At 37.2% G+C, this 24657-nt stretch overlaps 1 protein-coding gene across 1 annotated transcript; it reads right to left on the reverse strand.

The window, feature by feature from the left end:
• On the reverse strand, positions 20173 to 22364 carry LOC109837181 (heavy metal-associated isoprenylated plant protein 3-like). Its single transcript, XM_020405311.1, has 5 exons — positions 22284 to 22364; positions 21992 to 22172; positions 21496 to 21725; positions 21316 to 21403; positions 20173 to 20797 (listed from the first exon to the last, which is right to left on the reverse strand). Exons 1-5 carry the CDS (start codon positions 22290 to 22292, stop codon positions 20400 to 20402), a joined length of 906 nt encoding a protein of 301 aa, XP_020260900.1. The 5' UTR covers positions 22293 to 22364; the 3' UTR covers positions 20173 to 20399.

The following is a 24657-nucleotide window of genomic DNA, read 5'->3' on the forward strand; positions in this document are numbered from 1 at the left end:
AGCCAAGCACGTTGTATTCATCTGTATATATAACTCCAAAAGTTAGAAAACAATGACACAACTCTACGTACGGTCATAATTCTTTCAAATGTAATCGTTATTATAAAATATTGAAGATTTCCCCCCTTCTTTTGATAAAGGGATTACGATCATCTGTTGGACTCATGTTGATCGAAAAAAGAATTCGGTAAATCAAAATATAAATTGGATCCATAACTTGATGTCCACTCCTAAATTTGATTTATAGGCAAATGTTTTCCATATTTACAATCATTTGTCCAAACATGACATACCGAATTTATGTTTTCAAAATTATTAGGCGACTAAACATTTTGAAGAGACACTGCTTTATGGATCACATCGAAGATTCTCAATGAACATAACACTTGTCCGTATTCATCTAACTTTGAGATTCGTGTTGGCATGCGAAACACACGTCTCAAAGACAGCTTCACATGTCGACGTGAATCTCAAAGCGCGCAACATGAATAGGTAAAAAATCGGGTGGACCACTTTTCCTATCCAATTAATTAATAGCCTCCACCTGAACTCATTATTTATAATCAAAGTTAGGCAGCTAAAATAATGTAAATGTAAAAAAAAAAAAAAGGTCTACCTACCTAGTATGAAAAGAATATCCGAGTTCTAGACTTAAACTCATATTCGTAATCCTATTCACACTTTGCTCGATCAAAATGGATATATATGCATATAACACACGCACGATTCCGCGGCCATTTCATACGCATTCGTGCTAAGTCTATATATGTTAGGTTCTTGAAAACAAGTTCATCCAACGGGACCAGTAGCAAACATTAAGCAGACAAGGGTTGGCCCATATAAAACCTGTTATGCCTACTTATTCAAAGGTTTTCGTGTTAAGAGAGGAGCATTATTTAATTAATGAAGCCTTTAACAGCAGCCTGCAGGCTCAATTTAATTAGTAGATGCGTGTCAATCTAGACAACTCTAGACTAGTCTAATGTGCGTGCGATTTGACATCTTAACCATAAAGTTCAATCCTATGTCACGACGTTCAATTCCCAGTCCAAATTAAATTCTTTAATTTTGTCAACATGATATCTATTTCTTTTCTTTGAATTATCTTTTTTCTCCTTGTTATTTCTTTTCGAGTGGACTTTTTTTGTCCTTAGAATGGCACCACTCGCTGCTAATCAAGGAATAAATATGTTTGAGGATAGGGTTGCCATATAATCAAATTAGCGGTTGCTTGTTAAATTTGCCGACTTAATAAGACCAAGCCGACTTCGTGAGCTAGGGTTCGTATACAGGGGAGTGGGTTGGTGAATTAGGACTTTTGCTATATATTTTGGAATTTGTAGGGAGCGGCAAAGAGCTGAAGACGTCCAGGCATTATCAATTTATATTTCTTCGATAAAATCTTTATATATACTAAAACCGACGTACGTAGACGTAGTTTAGGACTCCAAAACATAGGAGTTCGTGTTAGCCTTGAGGGTGTCACGTACAACTGACATTATTTTTGCATGTTTTTATTTTAGTCTTTCTACTTTACGAGTGCAATTGTCTACGATGGAAGTCTGTTCATGGTGCGCAAGAGTCTAGCTAGTCATATATGAATTTAAAATTTAGCTAGCCCTAGAATCCTAGATTAGTTGTCAGCAAATTTCTCAAGGAAATTATTATTATTTTTTCTTTTTAATTCTGTTGGAGGTAATTATGATTAGAATTTGGTATAGTTATGGCAAAGTTTTTGAATTGTGCAGCTTAATTAGCCTTTATTCCAAGAAAAGACCGAGGAGAGCATATCAACGTCATTTTACTTTGATTTTGGATATCTTAATTTGTAAGACTGCTTGTAGACACTAGGGTATTTTATTGCTCTACTCGATCTCCTGCTCATAGAATTAGATAATATTCCATTCAAATTGGATCAACTACAGAGCATGCAGTAAATGAATCTTACAAAGAACATAGAAGATAAAAACTATTTTTTAATTTCCCTATTAATTACAAGGATATATAATGTTAAAATTAATGAAGAAAACGCACATCTTGACAAGAATTAAAACACATATGAGCCGTGAAAACATTTCTGAAATGTGACATAATACGTAGAATCAACGGCCCGTCGTACATAAATGTTATATATATAATAGGGAATGTAAAGCTGAAGTGTTAACATCCTCCGTAAAATGAAGGCGCGAGTTTCTTCACGCAAGCCAGACTGCTAGAGCCATGTATATAACTTTAGATCCGTCACCATCATCGGCTGCAATCGTCCACCGTGCATTTTTTTCACGACGCCAGATAGAGCCTAGCTCCAAATCTTCACCCTTCTCGCGCGCACGGGATCTGACGTAAGCCCATACTCGCAAATTTCTGTCGGTACGTCGATGCCGATGTCGAGTGCGTTGCTTCCATGCATCACGGATCTATGTTCTGGAAATATCTGATCAGAAGATCAGCACAAGTTTTAGTTTGCTTCCAGTGTTTAGTGAGTTCGTGCCAGCTTCCTCAGGCCTCCAACGGTCATATACCTCTAGAAATTTTTATTAGCGTTATTGTAAGTGCAAAGGCACCTGTGACAGAAATCAAAACCTGATTATTCTATTTTTTAAATAAAAAAAATATCACTTTAATATCCTAAAAGTATTAAGACATTTTCTCAATATTATTGTTAAAATTACTATAAAACTATAATCCTCGACCCTCACCGCAACTTCGGAGTTTTAGTGTAATGGTTAGGGAAACTAAATTTAAAATGGTATCAGAGCAACCCAGGTTCAAATTCCATTGGCCCCATAATTTTTAAGCGGATTTTCTAAAAATTAACACCGTTGCGTGAGTCCAAGTTTTAGCCCATAAAAAAGGACGTTCAACCTGTGGGGGCATGTTAGAATTAATATAAAACTATAATCATTGACCCTCATCATAACTTCAGAGTTTTGGTGTAATGTCTTATTGTCCATGCAACTAGCATTCTAGCTTGCGATTTAAAAGAGGCCAGTGAAGGGGATTTTAGAATTGGTGTACTTTGCGATTTACTAGAGCAAGCCATGAGCAGAGTGGATTTCAAAATTGGGAATCAATGTTGTTATGTCAATAATCAACCCTCTGTGCTAATCCTCCCCTTGGAGTCGACACGTATCTCATGTCAGCACCAATCATTAGATTAGCTCGCCCTAGCCAATATGACTCGGATAACATGTGCACTTGTCCTTTCCCGAGTAAGGCCAAGTCAAGACAAGCTCTCACTCAAACCTCATCATTTGACTCGACCATGCTCACATAACTCAAGGCCGGGTCGACAACTTGCAAGGCTGACAAAAAGGCAATACTTGTTGTCCCACTCGCAAAGTCGATTCGAAGGGCGGTTAGTCCTCGAACTTCGCGTTAATAGCTAGCCATATATCATCATCACATCTCATGTCACGAGCCTCCATTGATTCATACCTATCGTTAGCACTAGTCACCATCACATCAAGCTCAGTGGTGACTCATCTCACCTACAACCAACACTTGTAGGCTATATGTCAATCTAGCTGCCTGCCTAGACTAGGTTAGAGTTAGCATGTGCCCCTCTCAGCTGAGTATATATAGGCTCATCGCCTACTAGCATGAGGAGGAGGCCCTAGGGTCATAGGTAAGCCATTTCTAGCTAGGTAGGGCAGCCAACTAAATATTATAAACTCCACATACTCACACACAGAACTTAGGCAGTCTATTGATTCCCTACTCAAGCTCTATACTGACTTGATCGTCGGAGAAATCATCGGAGAACCCAACTCCGATCCTCTAACGTGCTTATAGTTTTGTAACTCTCTTATCTTAACAGGGGATCAGCTATCAAAAGGAGATAAGGGGACCCCTATATTATCCATATCGACCTTAAGACCCACAGCTGATTCGGGATATTCTCTAAATTCGTTGTTGAGTCACAGGACATCAATATTGGCACCCATCGTGGGGCCTCTTCATCTCTTTTTTGCAAAAGAGCAAATAACCCCCCATGCTCAAACTTCAAGATAACATGTAGCAATTTCATAAGGCCAAGATGTCATGTTTGTCATAAAATATAAATGCTTCAGAGGATATATCTCCAAGATATGGTCAGGTTTTGAACACTCTCATAAATAAGAGACATTTTTTTAGCTATGTACTAACCTATATGCAGTCTTCACCACTCGATCTTCATCGATTCAGTGATAAAGCCAAAAGATATTGGTATCATTTTCATGAATAAAGCCCAAGGCACGCACCCAAGGACTTGGTATTATTTTCATAAGTAAAACCCAAGGAATGCGTATAAAACCCTAGTACCCATTCAGGATAAATTCAAGGCACATCATCAACTCGATCGACTCCGACTCGAAAGACCTTTGTATCCTTTCAGAGTAAAACCAAGACACATCATCGACACTAATTAAGACCTTGGCATCATTTTCATAAGTCCAAGGCATGTACCTCAAAATCATGTGCCATCGCGAGTAAACCTAAGACATGAGCTTGAGTCGTCCCGTTCACTATACACAGAGCTGAATCGCCTCGACCCGAACATATCTGAAAAACAAACTTGTACTCAAACAAAGCAGACTGCACACCCTTACACATAAGAACGCAATCTCAAAGGTACACACTTCAAATCAGAAAAAATAAGTCTTTTCATTCATTTATGTGAAACAATTTATTGTACAAAAAAGTGCTAAATAACAAAAGCAAAGCAAAGATACATATTGAGCACCTAAGGGGTCGAACTCGAAAGAGATGTAGGCGGATCGATACTAGAGTGAGGAGTAGGAGTCCGATCCGAAGGAGCAGCGACAATGAAAGTTGGCAGAGGAGTTGACTGGATCCCAGACTTAACCTCTTCACCTTCTCTCTTTTCAGGCCAACTCACCCAACTATCATGAGACGAGCCCTCGCTTGCCTCCTTAGCCGACTCTTCGCCATCCTCATCACTGCTCTCTCCATTGAGCTTGAGCCCCCTCCTTGCTTCTCAATCTCCTATAGTGCAACAAAACAATTAGCCACCCTTGAAGGATAACTGAAGCGGTTGGGGTCGCTTCTAAGTTCATCCAGAAGCTGCGCCTTAAGATAATCGTAGCTAGCTATGTAAGCCAGCGATACATCCACTTTCCCGAGAGTGCTGTTGCGGTAGCCCTCAACAATCTCAAATCACTGGGCCTCGGATTCTAAATGAACAAGGCGGCCTTGCAAGGCCTAGACTTCAGCAAGGAATAACTCACGTTATCACTCGGCCTCTAGCATAGCTCGAATGCTCTCCTGCCTGAGCTTTTCATGAGCAATCTGTTCCTCCTTCACCTGGACCCGTAAACTCTCATCGTCTAGGCAAACTGCAAGAGCCCGCTCAAAGGCTTCGTTCCTATCTCGCCTCTCAACCTCAAGCTACTCTGATAGATATCTTATTTTATCATCTCATTCACGAAGATCATGTTCGAAATGGCTGAGATTTTCCTGGAGGTTGCTAATCTTGGCTGACTTCTTGTTGTTCAAAGTCTTTAGGCTATCGATCACCTCTCCTGCATCTCCACTTCCGGACACTACTTATCCTCGCCCCTCTTCCAGATCGCTAGCTCATCTTCCCCTGTAGCCAACGTCAGGAGAATCCTCTCATGAGCTGCTCTCTGGACCTCCAACTCCTCTTAGATCCCGAGATAGGAGGTTTGGACTCACTCAAACTGGCTGAATAGCTCCTGTTCAACTAGGGCTCCTCAGATCATATAGCCCTTCTATTAGTGGAGGCGGACATCTGACATTTTGCCGAGGATCTCATCATCGTGAGGTAGATAGAACTGCTCAACAACTCTAGTCTGGGTGAGTTGAGACTCTAGGATCGACACCCTCCTATCTAGATGTCGTCTGGGTTCGAATCTGAACTCCTAGGGCAACTCTTTTTCATAGCGGGGGCTGATTTTGGAAGACCCATCGAGGCACAATCTTCAACTCCCCCCCCCCCCACTTCTCTGCCTCAAGCTCATCAATTGATAGGGTTACGACCATCCGAACCATGAGTGGGAGGTGCCCTTTCAGCAGCTGGCTCTTTCCCTGCCAATGGGAGAACTCGACAAGCGTATTAGGGGTACCTGTCCCTGTTATTAGGGGCTCGACCTCTTTGGCCTCAGCCAGGTTGATTTTGACCCTCTCTTCTCTAATGGGGACCTATCATTGACAATGATGACATCATCTTATTGGGTCAAGATGGCAGCAACGTCCTCCCCCACTGCTTGAGGAGGCAGGATCTCTACCACTAGCTGGCTTGCTCCATCCCTCCGAGCAGCAGTGGATGCACTCGCCTCCCTCGCAGCAACAACTCTATCTTTGGGAGCCCCTACGCTCCTAGGAGGGCCTGTCAGACCCTAGAGGGGGGGGTGATTAGGGTCTTATGCTAATCTAATTCGATTAAATGCCAATTAAAACTTATTAATAAGTTATCCTAGCAAATATGAAATACCATAAGATATATAAGCTAGGATAAGCAATGCAAACAAAGAGATATATCCTATATGATGAATATGTATATGCAAGGATATATAAACTAACACAAGATGATATATCCTATCAAAGAGATATACAATATGATATATGTAAGGATATGCAAACACAAGGGTAAACAATCTAAACTAGATAGTGGGCAATATAATCAACAAGCAATATACAAAGGCGATGTAAGATATGAACATAAAAGTAAGTGCGCCAATGCAATCACAAACAACCAATATGATTACGGAGTTCGGTCCCCACGACCTACGTCTCCGCTCCTCACCTCGAGGAGATCTCCACTATCACAACCGGGTTTTCTACGTTCACCCGAACAACGTTTACACCTCATAATACAATCACTATGCAATCACACCTCACACACTAAGTGTTGGTCCTAGCCCGTGTCCTCCTCCTCAAGTGCTCGGTTACAACCTCTCCCTAGGCACGTCAACCGACGCCACTCCTCTTGGATTCGACCCCGTCTCTTACCACACACTTCTCTCGGTGTACAAGTGTATTACAAGTGAATCCTCACAATTAGGCACAATATAAATCAATTGATTGTTCTCTAAACAAGGTGAGAACTCAATTAAGCTCACTCTCAATGTCACAAACCCACAACCCTAAATTATACTATGAATGTAAATACAATAAGCTCAAATGGTTGTGTGTATAAACATAGAGAAAATAAAATCAACTAAACTCAATATGAATACTAGCTTAATAAAATGATAATCAATTTTTAAACAAACACTAAACCCTTAAACAAAACTTGTAAACCTCTTAAAAACTTTTCTCTTATTAGGTGGGAGAGGTAAATGTAATGGGGTATTTATAACAACCCAAGACATCAGCCAAAACCCCTAACAAAAGACAAAAACAGCCCCAAGCAACGGTAATAAAACTAGCCGTTGGAAGCTGAAAAAGTCACTGTCGATCGACTGGAAATTTCATCGGTCGACCGGAAAATTTCATCGGTCGACCAGACCGGTCGACCGACAGACTTTCTGTCGCCCAGTGAACACGAGAACTCAGGTTCGGTCGACCGAAAACTGACACACTCAGAACATGTTTTTGAGACATTTAAAAATGTGTTAAAAATAACAAATGAAGTCCAAAAATTATGAAACTTTGGGAAAAGTATATAAACATGTAAGTGAACATGTTACAAAAAGAATTTTCCAAATTGCATTTCCCATTTGTGAAAAATCATCATTTTGCAAAATAGTTCAAAACACGAAAATGTAAACATGTGAAATTTGATATTTTGGCTAAACCATGTTTTGAAACTTTGCACAATGATTATATAGACTTAATAAAATATGTATATGATTATTGTTAAGTCCAAAAACTAAGAATACAGAATTTTCACAAAACTGCATATTCTATGCAATATTTTTAAAACAATAAATATGATTTCATTAAATGTTAAAGACGAAATCATATATAGGCACATAAACATGAAACAAAATAGTATTTTCTAATTCTATTCATTTGTTTCATATATAAACTCGAAACCTATTAAACAAAAACATATATGTATATATATAACTATATATATACATAGAAACCAAAACTTATGTGTGTGTGAAAACTTGAAAACTATCAAACCAAAACATATATGTATATATATAACTATATATATACAAAAACCAAAACGTGTATGTGTGTATATGATTGAGCTTAAAGTACTAACACACATAATATAAACCCTAAACTAAATTACCCAAGCTAGATCTTGATCTTCATTAAGCTCGACTTGGTGCACATGCGGATGAAGCTTGAACTTGATCTTTAACTTGAATTGTATGTTGCTTCACTCCACAATTCCGCCAACCTCCATTTGATATCGTCGTTATGGCGCAATCCATCCTTCCTCCAACAACGTTGTTTGTCTACAAAACATAGGAATGCACAAACACTAGACAAACAACATTAGTAATAAATTGTTTGTTAAACATCATCAAAACAAGAAGGCCAACAATCTCCCCCTTTTTGATGATGACAAACAATTTACAAAAAGAAGTATATGCATGAAGTAAATGAACATATACAAGATAATAACTCACATGCATATAAACAAACAAGATAGATATACTCACAATATTTATCCCCCTTTGACAACATCAAAAAGGGGACAAAATAATTAAGAGAGCGAAAGCTCCCCCTACAAATAAGCATGGGTGAGTATGAAGCAAGTATATGGATTACTCCCCCTATCAAAATGCCATATAAAATATAAGCAATAAAAGATCATGGCAAACATGTGAGCAAGCATAAAAAATATGCTAAGAATCACTCACATTCAAGAGATAATGAGAACATATATAAATATATCAAGATGAACATATTGTCTCATATCAAAATCATAAAAACCATGTATAAAAAAGATTTATGAAATCACAAGAAGGAAGACATGAGAATCATGTAAAAAGTTTTCAAATGAAAACAAATCAATCAATGAAATCATAAATCAAAGTTTAAATCCAAAAACGATGTTTGATCAATCAAGAAAATTTCTTTGTGGGATTTGATCAAACCACATATGGAATACATTATAAGGCACGAATAGATGATCCATAAGCACAAACACATAAATATCATCATATAAGTGAAATATAATGAATTCAAAGTAATACTTCAAAACAAAATCTTTGATAAAAGAATTTCAAGAGAGGCAACAATATATCAAGCTCTTAAGTTTGTTCTAACCCATATAATCATTCTTGCATCCGGTAAATATGATTTGGGAATAAACACCCAATAAATCCGTAGGGTTATATAAATATAAACCTCTCATCAAAATCAAAGCTAGGAATTATGAAAACAAAAGAATTTGACCAATAAAAAGAATTGTTTTCATAAAAGATTAAAATACATTTTTCAAAACCAAGAAAAAGGAAAAAAAACTTCTAAAATTCTTGGTTAAAAAAATTAAATTTGTTTTGGTACCCAAGAACTCTTGGTACCAAAAGTTTAGGGACATGACCCCTATCATTCAAGCTCAAAGCCCTAGGGTTATGAACCCATTTGGGCGCATTTAGTGCACGGATCCGGTCATAGCAATAATTATGTAAATGACCCATTCGATTGCAATAAGTACAATGAAGAGGATGTATTTGGTTATGTTGACCATGTGTAAGTGCACGAGGAACATTTGCAAGTAAAGATGGTCTTTTAAGATTATTTTGCAAATGAGAAACATCATTAAATAAAGGTGGTCTTTTTGGAGCAAATTGTAAATTTGGAGTATTTTGCAAATCAAAACAAAATTTAGCAAGATGTCCAAACCTACCACAAACCTCACATTTAAAAACATGTGGTCTACTAGATACATTTGGCAAACGTGATTTTCTTTTCAAATCAAAACAATATTCGGCCAAATGACCAAAACGACCACAAAACTCACATTTGTACATATGGGCATGTTTATGATGATTTATACGTGTGTACATGTGAGTGTGATGATGAAGCTTGATGGGATGCACAAACATGATTAATCTTGATGGGTTTTTGTGCATTATAACAAAATCTAGCAAGGTGGCCTTTACGACCGCAATTAGTGCATTTATAGACTTTGTTATACATGTGTGTATAGTGTGTAGGTTTCTTAGAAGAGTTTGCATTAGACTTTGCACACAAGTCCATAAGCTTGTTATGATTATCAATGCATGTGTTTAAGGTTGAATCTAAACAAGATATGCGGTTTTTCACATGATTCAACTCATTATTAGATACAACATCATTGATAATAGAAGTAGAGCATGTATGGTTATTTTTAAAAGAATCAAATTCATTTCTAATGCATTCTACTTCTAGCATGGCATTATTTGCATGAGTTAAGCTAGAAATGGATGAGATTAATTTTTCATTTTCCAAATTTAACATATCATTGTTTTCTTTAAGCATTATATTTTCATTTTCAATGATGTCAAATTTGGACACTAGCTTCTCATGATCGGATTTCAATTCTACATGCTTGCTTTTAAGATCAATAAAATTATTTTGTAATTTTGTATAGGCATGCAATAATTTCTCATATGCACAAGCGAGTTCATTGATGGATATATCACTATCGGATTCCGAATCGCTTACCACACTAGGGCTATCGCCTAGTGGCCGTGTGCATGATGATGCTCCACACTCACTTGAAGAACAATCCTCCAAACTACGTCGGATTTCCTCCAAGTTGCCTTGATGTGCTTCTATGAATTTCCATAAATTGTAAGCACTATCAAAATGAACAAATTTGTTAGAAAAGGATGAGTCAAAGGCATTAAGCAAATATTCTAACAAAAGCTTGTTCATATTAAACATTTTATTATCATGATTGCTCCACTTAGATTTCTCCAATGTGGACACAATATAAGCACAATCAATAATTTTCCATAAGTCAATATTTCTAGATTCAACAAATAGTTTAAATCTAGAAGCCCATTGTGCATAGGGAAAATTAATAAATTTAGAAGCAACATTAGATTTATAGCCTAAACAAAATACATTCATATTCAAGATATATATATATGAACATATGCAAGCAAGAAAAATGTAATCATAACTAGATTAGCACAAAAAGATAACTTGGATCTTTAACTCAAGGTGGTTAGTCCTTAAATCAAAAAGCACCAAGCTCTGATACCAATTGTTAGACCCTAGAGGGGGGTGATTAGGGTCTTATGCTAATCTAATCCGATTAAATACCAATTAAAACTTATTAATAAGTTATCCTAGCAAATATGAAATACCACAAGATATATAAGCTAGGATAAGCAATGCAAACAAAGAGATATATCCTATATGATGAATATGTATATATGCAAGGACATATAAACAACACAAGGGTAAAATAAACAATCTACACAAGTGATAGGGTAATATGATGAGCAATACACAAAGGCGATATAAGATATGAAAACAAGAATAAGAACGCCAATGCAATCACAAACAAAACGATATGATCACGGAGTTCGGTCTAACCACTTGACCTACGTCTCCGCTCCTCACCTCGAGGAGATCTCCACTATCACAACCGGGTTTTCTACGTTCACCCGAACAACGTTTACACCTCACAATACAATCACTATGTAATCACACCTCACACACTAAGTGTTGGTCCTAGCCCGTGTCCTCCTCCTCAAGTGCTCGGTTACAACCTCTCCCTAGGCACGTCAACCGACGCCACTCCTCTTGGATTCGACCCCGTCTCTCACCACACACTTCTCTCGGTGTACAAGTGTATTACAAGTGAATCCTCACAATAAGCACAATATAAATCAAATGATTTGTTCTCTAAACAAGGTGAGAACTCAATTAAGCACAACTCTAAGTCACTAATCTCACAACCCAAAATTATACTATGAATGTAAATACAATAAGCTCAATAGGTTGTGTGTGAACAGAGAGTATCAATAAAACAATTTAAACTCAATATAGAAATCTAGCTTATGGAAATTAAGATCAAAACAATAAATAGCTAGAATTGAGTTTAAGGAAAACTTCTCTATAGATCAAGAGTGAGAGAGAGATGAGTTGAATGCCCAAACACCAAAGGATGATCTCCTCTTTGCTCTTGTGAAATTTGCTTCACAAACTAAACTCAAACAAACTCTTAAACTCTTTTAAACAAAACTTAAACCCTTGATTAAATTAAACCATTTTCTTTTTTTTTTTTTTTTTATTAGGTGGGAGAGGTAAATGTAATGGGGTATTTATAACAACCCAAGACATCAGCCAAAACCCCTAACAAAAGACAAAAACAGCCCCAAGCAACAGTAATAAAACTAGCCGTTGGAAGCTGGAAAAGTCACTGTCGGTCGACCGGAAATTTTATCGGTCGACCGGAAAATTTCATCGGTCGACCAGACCGATCGACCGACAGACTTTCTGTCGCCCAGTGAACACGAGAACTCAGGTTCGGTCGACCGGTTCGGTCGACCGAAAACTGACACACTCAAAACATGTTTTTGAGACATTTAAAAATATGTTAAAAATAACAAATGAAGTCCAAAAATTATGAAACTTTGGGAAAAGTATATAAACATGTAAGTGAACATGTTACAAAAAGAATTTTCCAAATTGCATTTCCCATTTGTGAAAAATCATCATTTTACAAAATAGTTCAAAACACGAAAATGTAAACATGTGAAATTTGATATTTTGGCTAAACCATGTTTTGAAACTTTGCACAATGATTATATAGACTTAATAAAATATGTATATGATTATTGTTAAGTCCAAAAACTAAGAATACAGAATTTTCACAAAACTGCATATTCTATGCAATATTTTCAAAACAATAAATATGATTTCATTAAATGTTAAAGACGAAATCATATATAGGCACATAAACATGAAACAAAATAGTATTTTCTAATTATATTCATTTGTTTCATATATAAACTCGAAACCTATTAAACAAAAACATATATGTATATATATAACTATATATATACATAGAAACCAAAACTTATGTGTGTGTGTATATATATATATATATATATATAAAACTTATGTATATATATATATAACTATATATATATACGAAGAGACCAATAAATGTGTGTGTATAGATAATTGAGCTTAAGGTACTAACACACATAATATAAACTCCTAAACTAAATTACCTAAGCTTGATCTTGATCTTCATTGAGCTCAACTTGGTACACGTGCGGATGAAGCTTGAACTTGATCTTTAACTATGAATTGCATGGCTTCAACCCGACATTCCGCCAACCTCCATTGGATATCATCGTTGAAGCTCTATTTCATCCATCCTTCAACAATGTTGTTTGTCTACAAAACATAGGAATGCACAAACACTAGACAAACAACATTAGTAATAAATTGTTTGTTAAACATCATCAAAACAAGAAGGCCAACAGGGCCTTGAATGCACACCTTCTTTAGCCTTTTCTTCTTTCCATACCTTTCGACCTGAACTATAGTAGCACTCGACCTAGCCCATTGAGCTGCTATTTCCACCGCATTACATGTGCCCTCTCAACCTCCTCGGGGGCTAAGTCAGGACAGATGTGCTTCTTTGACCTCACCGAGGTCCCTCCCCGAGTCTAAGCAGGTGAGTCGCTGGTGCCACCTCAGTTTCCTCCGAGGCTATTGTTAGCATGACTGACCTCGCCTCATCATCTGCGGTCGAAGGAACTAAGAAGATGCCGACAAATCATAAGACTGAGTTGCCTAAGAGGTTCACTCCGATGAGAGCCAGTGTAGGCCCTTATCTTGTTGAGGACATGCTTCTCATAGCCCGATAACAGACCAGTCTTAGTGCATCCTTGTTGATCTCAAGCCACATAGAGCAGCCCAAGACGACATCACCTCCAAACACCCACACGAACCTCTCTTTCTAATCCTTGTTAGACTCAGGAGCATTGGAGACGATCTTGTTTCCTCCTAAGACCTAGAGGTAATAATGTCCCTCTTGCCAATTCACCTTCATGCAAATGAGGTGGCCGAGAACTCTCAAAGTCGGTTTGAATCCTAGCCAGTGACAAATGATAATGAACCCCACCAGAGTGGTGATGGAGTTCGGATTCATCTACGATGGTGACATACCCAGGTTTCGAAGACGCGACGGAGGAAGGGTGTAGTGGTAGGCGCAACCCATACTCCAAATGTTTTAGGTACAACAGAGCTATATTATTACCATGGTTGAAGACCGCCTACGTACGCGCCGACGCCGTCAGGACAAACGCCCTAGGGATATTATACTTGTCGTACAGAGTCTCCACTAGCGATGGTGGCACCCTTGAGTGAAATTTTCGAAGGTAGTAGATTCGAGCCTTGTTCCTAACTATTAAAGATGAAGATGCCATCAGATCAAAAAGTTCACCGAAGAAGAGAATATGGAGTTGATTGGAGATGTTTCACGGCAGAAGAAAGTTCAAGATTTTCAAAAGCAGCAATCTCCCCCATCAGAATGGTCGTACTTATAAGCAGAAGGGTCGATAGACGGCAAGATCGCAACGGCTGACTCAGTTCTTAACTGACGGCTAGGATTATTCCTAGAATATGAGGCGGCCGCTCTAGAACAGAAGCACCCCTCGTCTTGATTGGCCCACAATATCCACACAAGAACCGAGATAGCGACTATGCGAGATCCTCTCTGACATCAAGCAACATCACATCAGAAGAGACTCTTCAACAACCTCTCATAAATGCACCTCAGGACCTGACCAGCGACAATTCTAATTCACCCAGACTCGGCTGCCCTGAGTTCAAGCGAAGAGGCCAGTGTTATGTCAATAATTAACCTTCAATGCTAATCCTCCCCTTGGAGTCGATATGTGTCCCCTATCAGCACTAATCATCATATCAGCTAGCCCTTAACCAGGATAACTCGGATAGCATGGGCCTTCGTCCCTTCCCGAGTAAGGCCGAGTCGAGACAAGCTCTCACTCGACCTTATCATTTGACTAGACCGTACTCACATAACTCAAGGCCGAGTTGACAACTTGCGAGGTCGACGAAAAAGGTGGTACTTATCGTCCCACTCGCAAAGTTGGTTTGAGAGGCCGTAGTCCTCGAACTCCGTGTCAACAGCTGGCCATCATCATCACATTTCATGCTACGAGTCTCCATAACTCATCACCTATCTTCAGCACCATGCTCTCTCAGTCACCATCACATCAAGCTTAATGGTGACTCATCTCACTGGCAGCCGACACCTGTAGGCTATCTTCCGATTCAGCTGCCTGCCTGGACTAGGCCAGAGTTATGCATGTGCCCCTCTGAGATGAGTATACATATGAAATCATCGCCTACGAGCACGAGGAGGAGGCCCTAGGGTCATAGGTAAGCATTTATAGCTAACTAGGGCAACCTACTAAATATTACAAACTCCACACACTCACACACAAAATTTAGTCAGTTCATTGATTCCCCACTCAAGCTCTATATTGATCGATCATCGGAGGAATCACCGGAGAACCCAACTCTGGTCCTCTAACGTGCTTATAGTTTTATAGCTCTCTTATCCTAACAGGGGATCGACCGTCAAAAGGAGATTAGGAGACCCTTACATCATCCATATCGACCCTAAGCCTCGCAGCTGATTCAGGTTTATTCTCTAATCTCGCTGCTGAGTCCCAGGACATCAACAAATGCATTTTTTAATATTGGGTAAATGGATCGTGTTTGACGGATCCGTTTGGGTCTATATTAAAAATTTTGGGGTCATTAAGTGATGAGAATCGGAGGACTAAGGAACAATTTCAATGATTTAAGGGACTGACTTCATAATACTAAAAATTTTAAGGGGTTAATATCGGAAAAGCCAAATTAGTAATAAGATTGGAGATACATTCATTACTTAAATAGAATGCGGATATCCTAAATCCTTATTGGCTTTGAATATGAAAGGATCGAGTTCGTACCAGCTGGTCTATTTTTATTTAATTTAACCTAGCCATCTATTTTTATTTAATGTTTTAAATAAATATTTATTAATTTTTACTAGTAAGGGATATCACCAAATTGAATTCTACACCTGGATGCTGCCTAACACATCCTCAAAGCTATAAAAAAAATAAAGAACAAAGATGAGTTTATAGATCAGGACCACTGGAGATTGCAAACATCGCCAGTTGGTGATGTACAGTACAGTGTGTGCCTCCAATATATATTTGTGTCTAGTGCTTTTAGTGCAAATTGCAACTGTAAAGTTCTGAAAGTGGGCTTAATTTTTGTGGAAGTGTTTCCTAGAGGCAATCATAGGGAAAAGATCAGAGGACTCCACAAAATCATATAGAAAGGAAGATAAACGTTCAAAAAGTGTCACAATACAGATTTTAAAGTCGGTGATTTTTTCTTTTAAATAACCCAATCTGGAGTTGAATCTGAGACCGTGTGAGTCATATTGAAACCTCCCAATATATCATTAATAGAGTATAGTCAAATATATTATTAATAGAGTATAGTCCGGTTGTGCTGATATTGTATAAAGATTATACTGATTTATAATTGAAAGTGACATGCAGTATCACTACATCATTAATTTGTATGATTCTCTATATAGGAGACGTTGTAGGATCCCTTTCCCAATCACGTGGGTTAAAGGGCATTCTTATTTTTATTTTATTTAGCAAAAGTAAAGCGTTGACACGAAAAAAGGTGATCCCTTCTTCCTTCTGTAAAGGCAGTGTGGTATGCTGGATCTCATTGTTGGATCCTAGGGTTCTCTTTCTGAAGAGTTTTATGGCTACGATGAGAACAATATATCTTTCGTAAACATGTCATGATTTTAAGCTTTATTGCTTTTCTTTTACTTTTTTTATTTTTTTGTAAAGAAAGAAGAATTTGTTAAAGTTTAAAATCATGACTTATATCGGAAAAAAACCAGTCGCAAGTCATGGGTTTTTTTTTCCTCATAAAAAACATCGGAAACTTTTATTACCTGAAAGATTATCATCATAAAACTACCATCCATAATTCCTTTTTGTCTACGAACACGCTAATGCTCAACATGTTTTTAGTCACAACTTCCTTAATATATAGTCGTATGATTATTTTTCTACTTTACCCCCCTCCTCCCAAACAAAAAAATAAAATAGAATAAAAAAATACTTTATTTTCAGTTGAAAAAAATAAACAGATTACTTCTCACCAAAAATGTAGAGAAAGATATTTTAGGATAGTTTATCAAATCAATTTTTGAATAAAATATAATTTTATCTGTTAATATTTATGTAAGGCCCGAAAAATCTGTTAAGGTAGTAGGTTGATAGGGGTAATTAAATTTTGCTCTGCCTCCGAAAATAAAATTAAAGACTTGCTTGACGTTGGGAGGTTGGAAGAGCTACATGACGTATAGAAGTTTAAATAATTGATCAAGTTGTTAATGTTTTACACAAGAAAACAAATATTGTAGCTTGTGAACAATATTTTTAAGATGAAGTACTCAATATGGTTCTGCTTCAAATATAACCAAACTAAAATAATTGATGGAATCTTCCCTAATAAACTAGCACCTTTCACCATTTTTCGTCGCTCTCTCACTTAGTATATTTGGTTAGTCTGAGTAATATTTTTTCTTCTTTAGCGTATAAAAATTTGACACATTTTCATGATCGATCGACTATATATTACATAACCTGACATCAACTCTCTTCTCAATATTCTACCAAATTATTAAAAAAAAAAGACGACTATAAATAAAAAAAAACATGTCATAGCCCTAATAAAAATGACACCTGCTAATTAATTGCCTTGGCTCAATGCATATTTGTGAGCTCATTCAGAGAGGGGTGAAGTAAGCCAATAGATAGTGGCCCTGCCATTTTGTCACTCATTCAAAAAAAAAAACAAATAGAAATGATTTAGGTGCGATCAGGACAATAAGCTGGAATCATGATTAATATTGAGATAATGTCAACTTAATCATGATTATCAATTCCATACATATCTAGATGTCTTGCAGATGTCATCCACTCAGCTAAGTGTTTACCTAAAACAAACAAAAAATATTTATAATCAACATCAAATCAAATTTGCTAATCGTCCTTACAAATGGGATATCGATGAGGAGACAAAACTAAGTGGGGTCTCTGATTGAAAACCTGTAGAAACAAATAATTGTATTGTTTTCATCAGATTACTACCTACAATTTACAATAATAAGAATAACCCCCAACTAGGGCTATCTATAGATCGGATAAGGCTTGGCTGTGATCTGTATCCGCTTACCAATCACGGATATAGATATAGATATATCTCGGTGATGAAAGCTCATATTCATATTTGCTACAATCGGGTACAAATATGGATATGCAATATAGGTATGCATGTGGATACAAAATGAATATAAGAAAACCCAATAATATCGACAAAAAATATAGTTCATATGATACATGAGAATTCATTGCTACGTTTGTTATATTCGAAGAACTAATTAATATTACGCCTTCTGATCATAAACATAAGTCCCAAATTCATTAATCTAAGGATTTAAACAATTACATCTGTATGATCAACATATATTAAGATCTTTCAGATATGAATCCAAAACTTTAACTATATAACACCATAGTCATATCCTACCAGTTACAAGTTTTAATAATCATATATGTATCCTAACGAATATGGATATGACAGCGGATACCGGAGATTTTTTTTTTTTTTTTGGGTGCCCCTACCCCTGACTTGAGTCCTCTCACAATAAGGTCAGTTTTGTTTTGATGTACTTATGGTTAAGCAGTACAATGTACTTACATGTATAAGGAGAGGTACTACAGAAACCACGCATCCAACCATGTAATTAATAAATTATACAACCACCCCCACACACTAATTCAAACCAACTAATCCAATTCCACCGTTCAAGCTATAAACTTGTGTGGCTCAAAACCTTCCGCACCTTGTGGGAGTTGTGCGGGAGGTTCCGATGGGATCAGAAGTCGGCCCTATACCAAAGATGCAGACACCTCAACCATCAGACCTCCAACCCACTGCAAGTTCTTCAACTCTAACCAACCACGTGATTTACATTTGGTATCACCAAACTCTACATCTTCATAAAGATTTAGATTCTCCAACTTAATTTAAAAAAAAAATAAAAAACTACGTTTCCTTTCATCTTCGCGAAAAAGCTTACCGCAGTTGTCCTAAAACTTCCGCGCTTGGCGGAGAAGAAGCGAGCAAGGGTACGCTCGCTCGCTCGCTGTCTTGTTGTCTGCCGTGAACTTGGGATCGCTCGCCAGCTAGGACCCTTAGAAGAAAGTGGGAGCAACATTGTATGAGAACATATTAACCCTCTTCGATATCCGTTTGGTAAAGGGTTAAGTGAGGGGTTAAAGAGACTTAACCCCTTCTTAATTCGTCAAATATAAAAAATCTATACAATGATTAAAAGTGAGTTAACCCTCAATAATTTGCCAAACATAAAAAATATAAAAGGGTTAAACTAACCCTTCTAGAGGAATTAAAATGAGTTAACATCTCATAAAAAAAATATAAATGGGTTAATCTAACCCTTCTAGAGGGGTTAAAATGAGTTAACACCCCAAAATAAGAGGTTTACTAATACTCCTATTTAGAAAGATTAAGAGTTAACCCTTCTAATTATAAAAAAATTAGTCAAAATCCTTATTATTCACAAACACAAATCTAGAAAGTTAAAATGAGTTAACACCTCAAAATAAAAGGTTTACTAATACTCCTATTTAGAAAGATTAAGAGTTAACCCTTCTAATTATAAAAAAATTAGTCAAAATCCTTATTATTCACAAACACAAAAAAAAAGATTAAGAGTTAACCCTTCTAATTATAAAAAAATTAGTCAAAATCCTTATTATTCACAAACACAAATCTAGAAAGTTAAAATGAGTTAACACCTCAAAATAAAAGGTTTACTAATACTCCTATTTAGAAAGATTAAGAGTTAACCCTTCTAATTATAAAAAAATTAGTCAAAATCCTTATTATTCACAAACACAAAAAAGAAAGATTAAAAGTAACCTTTCTAATTATAAAAAAATTAGTCAAAATCCTTATTATTCACAAACACAAAAAACAACCAGGACTAAAATAAAACTTATATAATGAGTTAATAATTTAAATTTTTTTGAATTATCAAATAAGTTAATTATGTTAATACTTCTCCTTAATTCCTCTTCCTCTTAACACTTCACTTTACCAAAGGGGGGCTTGCTTCAGGTAGGCAGCCAAACACATATATTAAAAAGAAAAAACCAACAAAAGCCAACTGCTCTCAATTAGTTATAAACCACGACCTCCGTCAAACTAACATAACAAAAAGCAAAAAAAGTTTGAACTAAACCAAAAGACGGCAAAACATTTTTTTTCTGATCGACCTCTCTTCTTTAGTCCTTCCCCTACATTTTCATCTATAGCCTTATTTACATCTCTTCTCTCTATACTAAGTTCTAACATTATAACGCCTTTCACATTACAGAACATGCATTTGGGTTCTCATCACTAAACATCTGCGGAGCATGCACCATGTCCATACGGTAGGGGGCTCCACNGTCACCGCCCCCCTCCTCCTCTGCTCCCTTCTTTTCTCCACCACCATCTTTACCCTTATTGTCACCTCCCTTGTCTTTCTTCTCACCGCTGTCACCTCCCTTGTCTTTCTTCTCACCGCCGCCATCGCCGCCCTTTTCCTTCTTGTCGCCACCGCCGCCGCCTCCGCCGCCGCCAGCGGATTCTTTCTTTTGAGGGACGATCTCGACCCCTCTCTTGAGCTTGCCTTTTAGGTAGGGAGGGAGGCCGTTAGGATCCATTGTGCCCTTCACCGTGACCAAGTCCTTTTGTGAGTCTACGTTCACAGTCTCCACACCTGCAATAATTGAAATGTCAGGGGGAGGGTTGTGTCTGATTATAGAATTATTGTACGTACTTGCTCTATTTACTGTGTTTGCATTCACAGGGAATTTTGCACTGACAGACTGACTATGGTCAAAAGGAACTGATAGAACTAACTGATCGCTGAGAGGGAGTGGGTATGGGAATCTTGGAACAGGTAGGCAAATTTACATGATGGGATTTATAATTAGAGTAAATTGCATTTTGTCTTGTATGCGGGTTTTGTTGCAATTTTTTTTTTCCTTCGTATTTTAAAAATGCAATTTGCATGGTATGAACTAAAATACAGATAATCCCCCGACAACACAGAGGTAGGCGAGAGAGAATATTCGAAAAACTCAATATTTTTGGTGCGAAATTAATAAAAGTCTTCTTTTTATAGATCATTCTTCGTAAACAAATAACCATATTAAATAAATTAAGTGTCATAATACTTACAAATATACTAATTAAATGACAAAGTAAACGCGATTAGTCACAGGAAAAACAAACCTTTAATCCTCAAAATAGTCTTGCGAATCCTCTGGATACAACCGTCACAATGCAGCCGAATCTTCAACACCACCGTGCTCACAGCAGGCTGCTCCAAATTGCGAAACAGACAAATTAAACCAGTCCTTAAATGTAAATAACCTTCATCACGAACAACAATTCCGGAATTGCAAAAAGTACCTCTTTGGCCTTTTTGTCACCGGGTTTCTTCTGGTCCTTGGACTCAGGCTGGGCCTTCTTCGGCTCCGCGTCCTTCGGCGCTGAGTCCTTTTTGGGAGCATTGGCCGGCGAGATGAGCTCCACTTTCTTTCGGGTTTTGGTTTCAACCCGCTCTCGAATCGTCCAAGGATCCACTCTGCCGATAACCGTTAACTTGTTGTTGGCCATGTCCGTAGATACCGCGTCCACCCCTGTCGAAAAAATCGGCAAGGAAATAGTTAGAACCCAGCGATTTTCGACGAATCATGGAATTTGCGATTTTCAATATAAATAATTTTCACTGTAATTTTTAAGGGAAAAAGGAAATTGGAAAAGGGGTTTGATCTTTGGAAAGGAAAAAAAAAACATTTCTTTGCGGAAAAACTTAATTTTATAAGGAAATGACATTAAAAGGTAACAATCAGGAGAAAAAATTTTATTAATTAACAAAAAAATTTTGTTTTACAAAATTAACTACCTTCAAAATTCTTCACAGATTTCTTGATCTTGAGAGCGCATCCTTCACAATGTATGTCGAGCTTCAAAACGACAGTAACGGCCCCATCTTCCTTCTTCTTCTCTCCTCCCTTCCCCTCCTTTTTCTCTTCTTTTGGTTTCTCTTCCTTGTTCTCCTTCTTCTTCTCTTCTTTCCCTTCTTTCTGCAAAAAAAAAAAAAGAAAACAAATTTCAGAAAGAACCCATTAACAAACTCACCAAAATAACAGAGAATGGAAAATCCTTAAAAAAACACATTAAACCCAAATTCTCACCTCACCCATGGCTCGCTTCTCCCTCTCTTTAATTCCTCTTCTTTTTCCCCTTCTTTTTTCCTCTCTCTGAATATTGAAGAATATGAATAGCCTAAGGTCGTGCTATATATAGACGGCATTTGGGACCTAACCACTATCGGATCCGGGTTTCTCAATTTAATATTCATGCCATGGGCATCATGATGCATGCATGTATGTGCTATAGAGGAAAGAAAGCCGTCAGTTTTGGACCAGAATTTTTCGAGAGAGAGAGAGAGAGAGAGAGGTCACGTGGTGGATAATGATGTAGGAACCGGAATGACTATTTTACCCCCACAGTGGCTCGGTGTAACGAGGGCTTTTCGGAAGAGGGGCAGAAACTTCGAGTTACCTTCTAAGGTACTAAATGTGTAGTACAGTAGGTCATTCCTGTTGTTGGGTCGGGCCGGATTTGTTTTTTTTTGGGTTTGCATTGGATCTTCAAAGTTGAATTTTGGCAAAAGGAAATGAAATTTCTGTCTGTGCTTTTGTTTCCAAATTTGACAGTATATTATTGGTATAATTTTATAATGTAATATATTTAAAGTTAGTAATGTGATACAGTAGTAACTAACGGATTCTTTTCACTATATTGTGGAATTATTTGGTGCATGCAATAATATTTTAATACATGGATAGTTGGATACTGCAAGTATTCATTTTAATAGATACTTATTTGAGTATGTTATCATCTTTTGAAAATAGGTGTTGAAAGGTAACAGCTTTAGCTAAAAATGATATAAATTTTTGAGCACCATGTAGTTTGTGTATATGTTTTCATCTAGATCTAAAATATTAATACAAGCTTTCCGATATCTAATACAGGTGTGTCAAACGTAAAGAGAGAGAGAGAGAGAGAGAGGCCATTCTAATAATGTATTTAAAATATTGATAAAAAAATAGTTTAGACTTCTTCTCTTATTTCTCCAAAAAAAAATCCATTAATAATATTTTAGAGATATATTGTAAAAATCAAGTAAAAAAGTGAAATATGAAACACTGAGAATATACATGTCAACTAAATAAATGAATAACCATTTCAGATCCTTTCAACAAATAAAGAAGACATAACCTCTTGAGAAAGAAGCATCACGCTAAAAATAAATAAATTGCATCTTTTTTTCAAATACGAAAGAGAAAACTACCAAATAGAAAAGATCGAGTCACGGCAGTAGAGAGCCTATTGGCCCAAATGACGTGGTAAGTTCGATCGACCGTGTCTCCTTCCTGCAAAATTTGTCTCCTGCTGTTTGCAAGCTTATGTTTTGGATTTGAGCGGAGGAGCATTTCAATGGAATTAACCAAATTGTCAGCACGATGAACTTCGACGAAGCATTTTCTTGTCCGAGGTTATGCGTTCTATTTCTCCAAAACTCCGTTACTTTTATTTGTCCGAAGTCCAGAGTTTGGGCGTAGTTCATTCACTGTTTCGAGATATATAGTACTTATAGCTTAAAATCTAATCAATCAATATTGAGTTTTAAGTATGCACAAGAGACTAAAAGTAGGGATAATTGCGGATAGAACCTTTGTACTATGACCCAAGCTTGGACAGACGGTTCTTTGTGTATGGATAGCCTCCTCAGTCAATCTTTTCGGCTCTTTCAAGAGCAAAATTTTTTTAACCCGGTGAATCTATCCACAGTTTATTTGTACCAATAAGATTATGGGGGATCCCCTCACGTACAATTGGGCGCTAGATCAAGGGTCTATGTACAATTAACCCTTCAATGCAAGTGGGTAACGTACAAAACAAATTTAAAAAGAGATGTACATAAGTAATTCGCAGAAAAAGGTTATTAAAAAAAAGAAAATTACCCACACCTGTTGACAGAGCAAAAACAAAACAAAACAAAACAATATTACTTAACTCATAGGCAGGCAGGCCGAGCTGATCCAAATTCTGGCCAGATCCGAGAATGATCCAAATAACTCCCACCTATTTGACCTAATATACCCTAGCCTACCTCCGAAGTTGAGATATCCCTACCCAAGAAGCACATGGGTTTATTTTATAGTTGCCTCGTTTGGCCTCTTGTGTTGGTTTCGCATCCTCTTCATCCCCCTCGTACTATTTGAAAAAGCTCCACGTGAATCATTCAGATCAATGCAGCTTTCATGTCTCTACAACAGTGACTAGTGTTGGTCATCATTGCCGTTTGCATTTTTGAAGTTTGAGCGATGAGACTCATCACAGCAGTGAATCCAGACAGTTTTCTTCCAGAGATTGGTATCTGATGGGAGTGAGTACATTTTTATCATCATTTTTGCAGCAAATTTCAAGTGGCCTACTTGTAAATATGTTGTTACTATCTTTAGTGGTCATGTGAGAGTTGAGATGCAAATTCTTTAAAAT

This window comes from Asparagus officinalis, chromosome 4 (assembly GCF_001876935.1).
Source record: "Asparagus officinalis chromosome 4, Aspof.V1, whole genome shotgun sequence".
NCBI classification, from domain to species: domain Eukaryota; kingdom Viridiplantae; phylum Streptophyta; class Magnoliopsida; order Asparagales; family Asparagaceae; genus Asparagus; species Asparagus officinalis.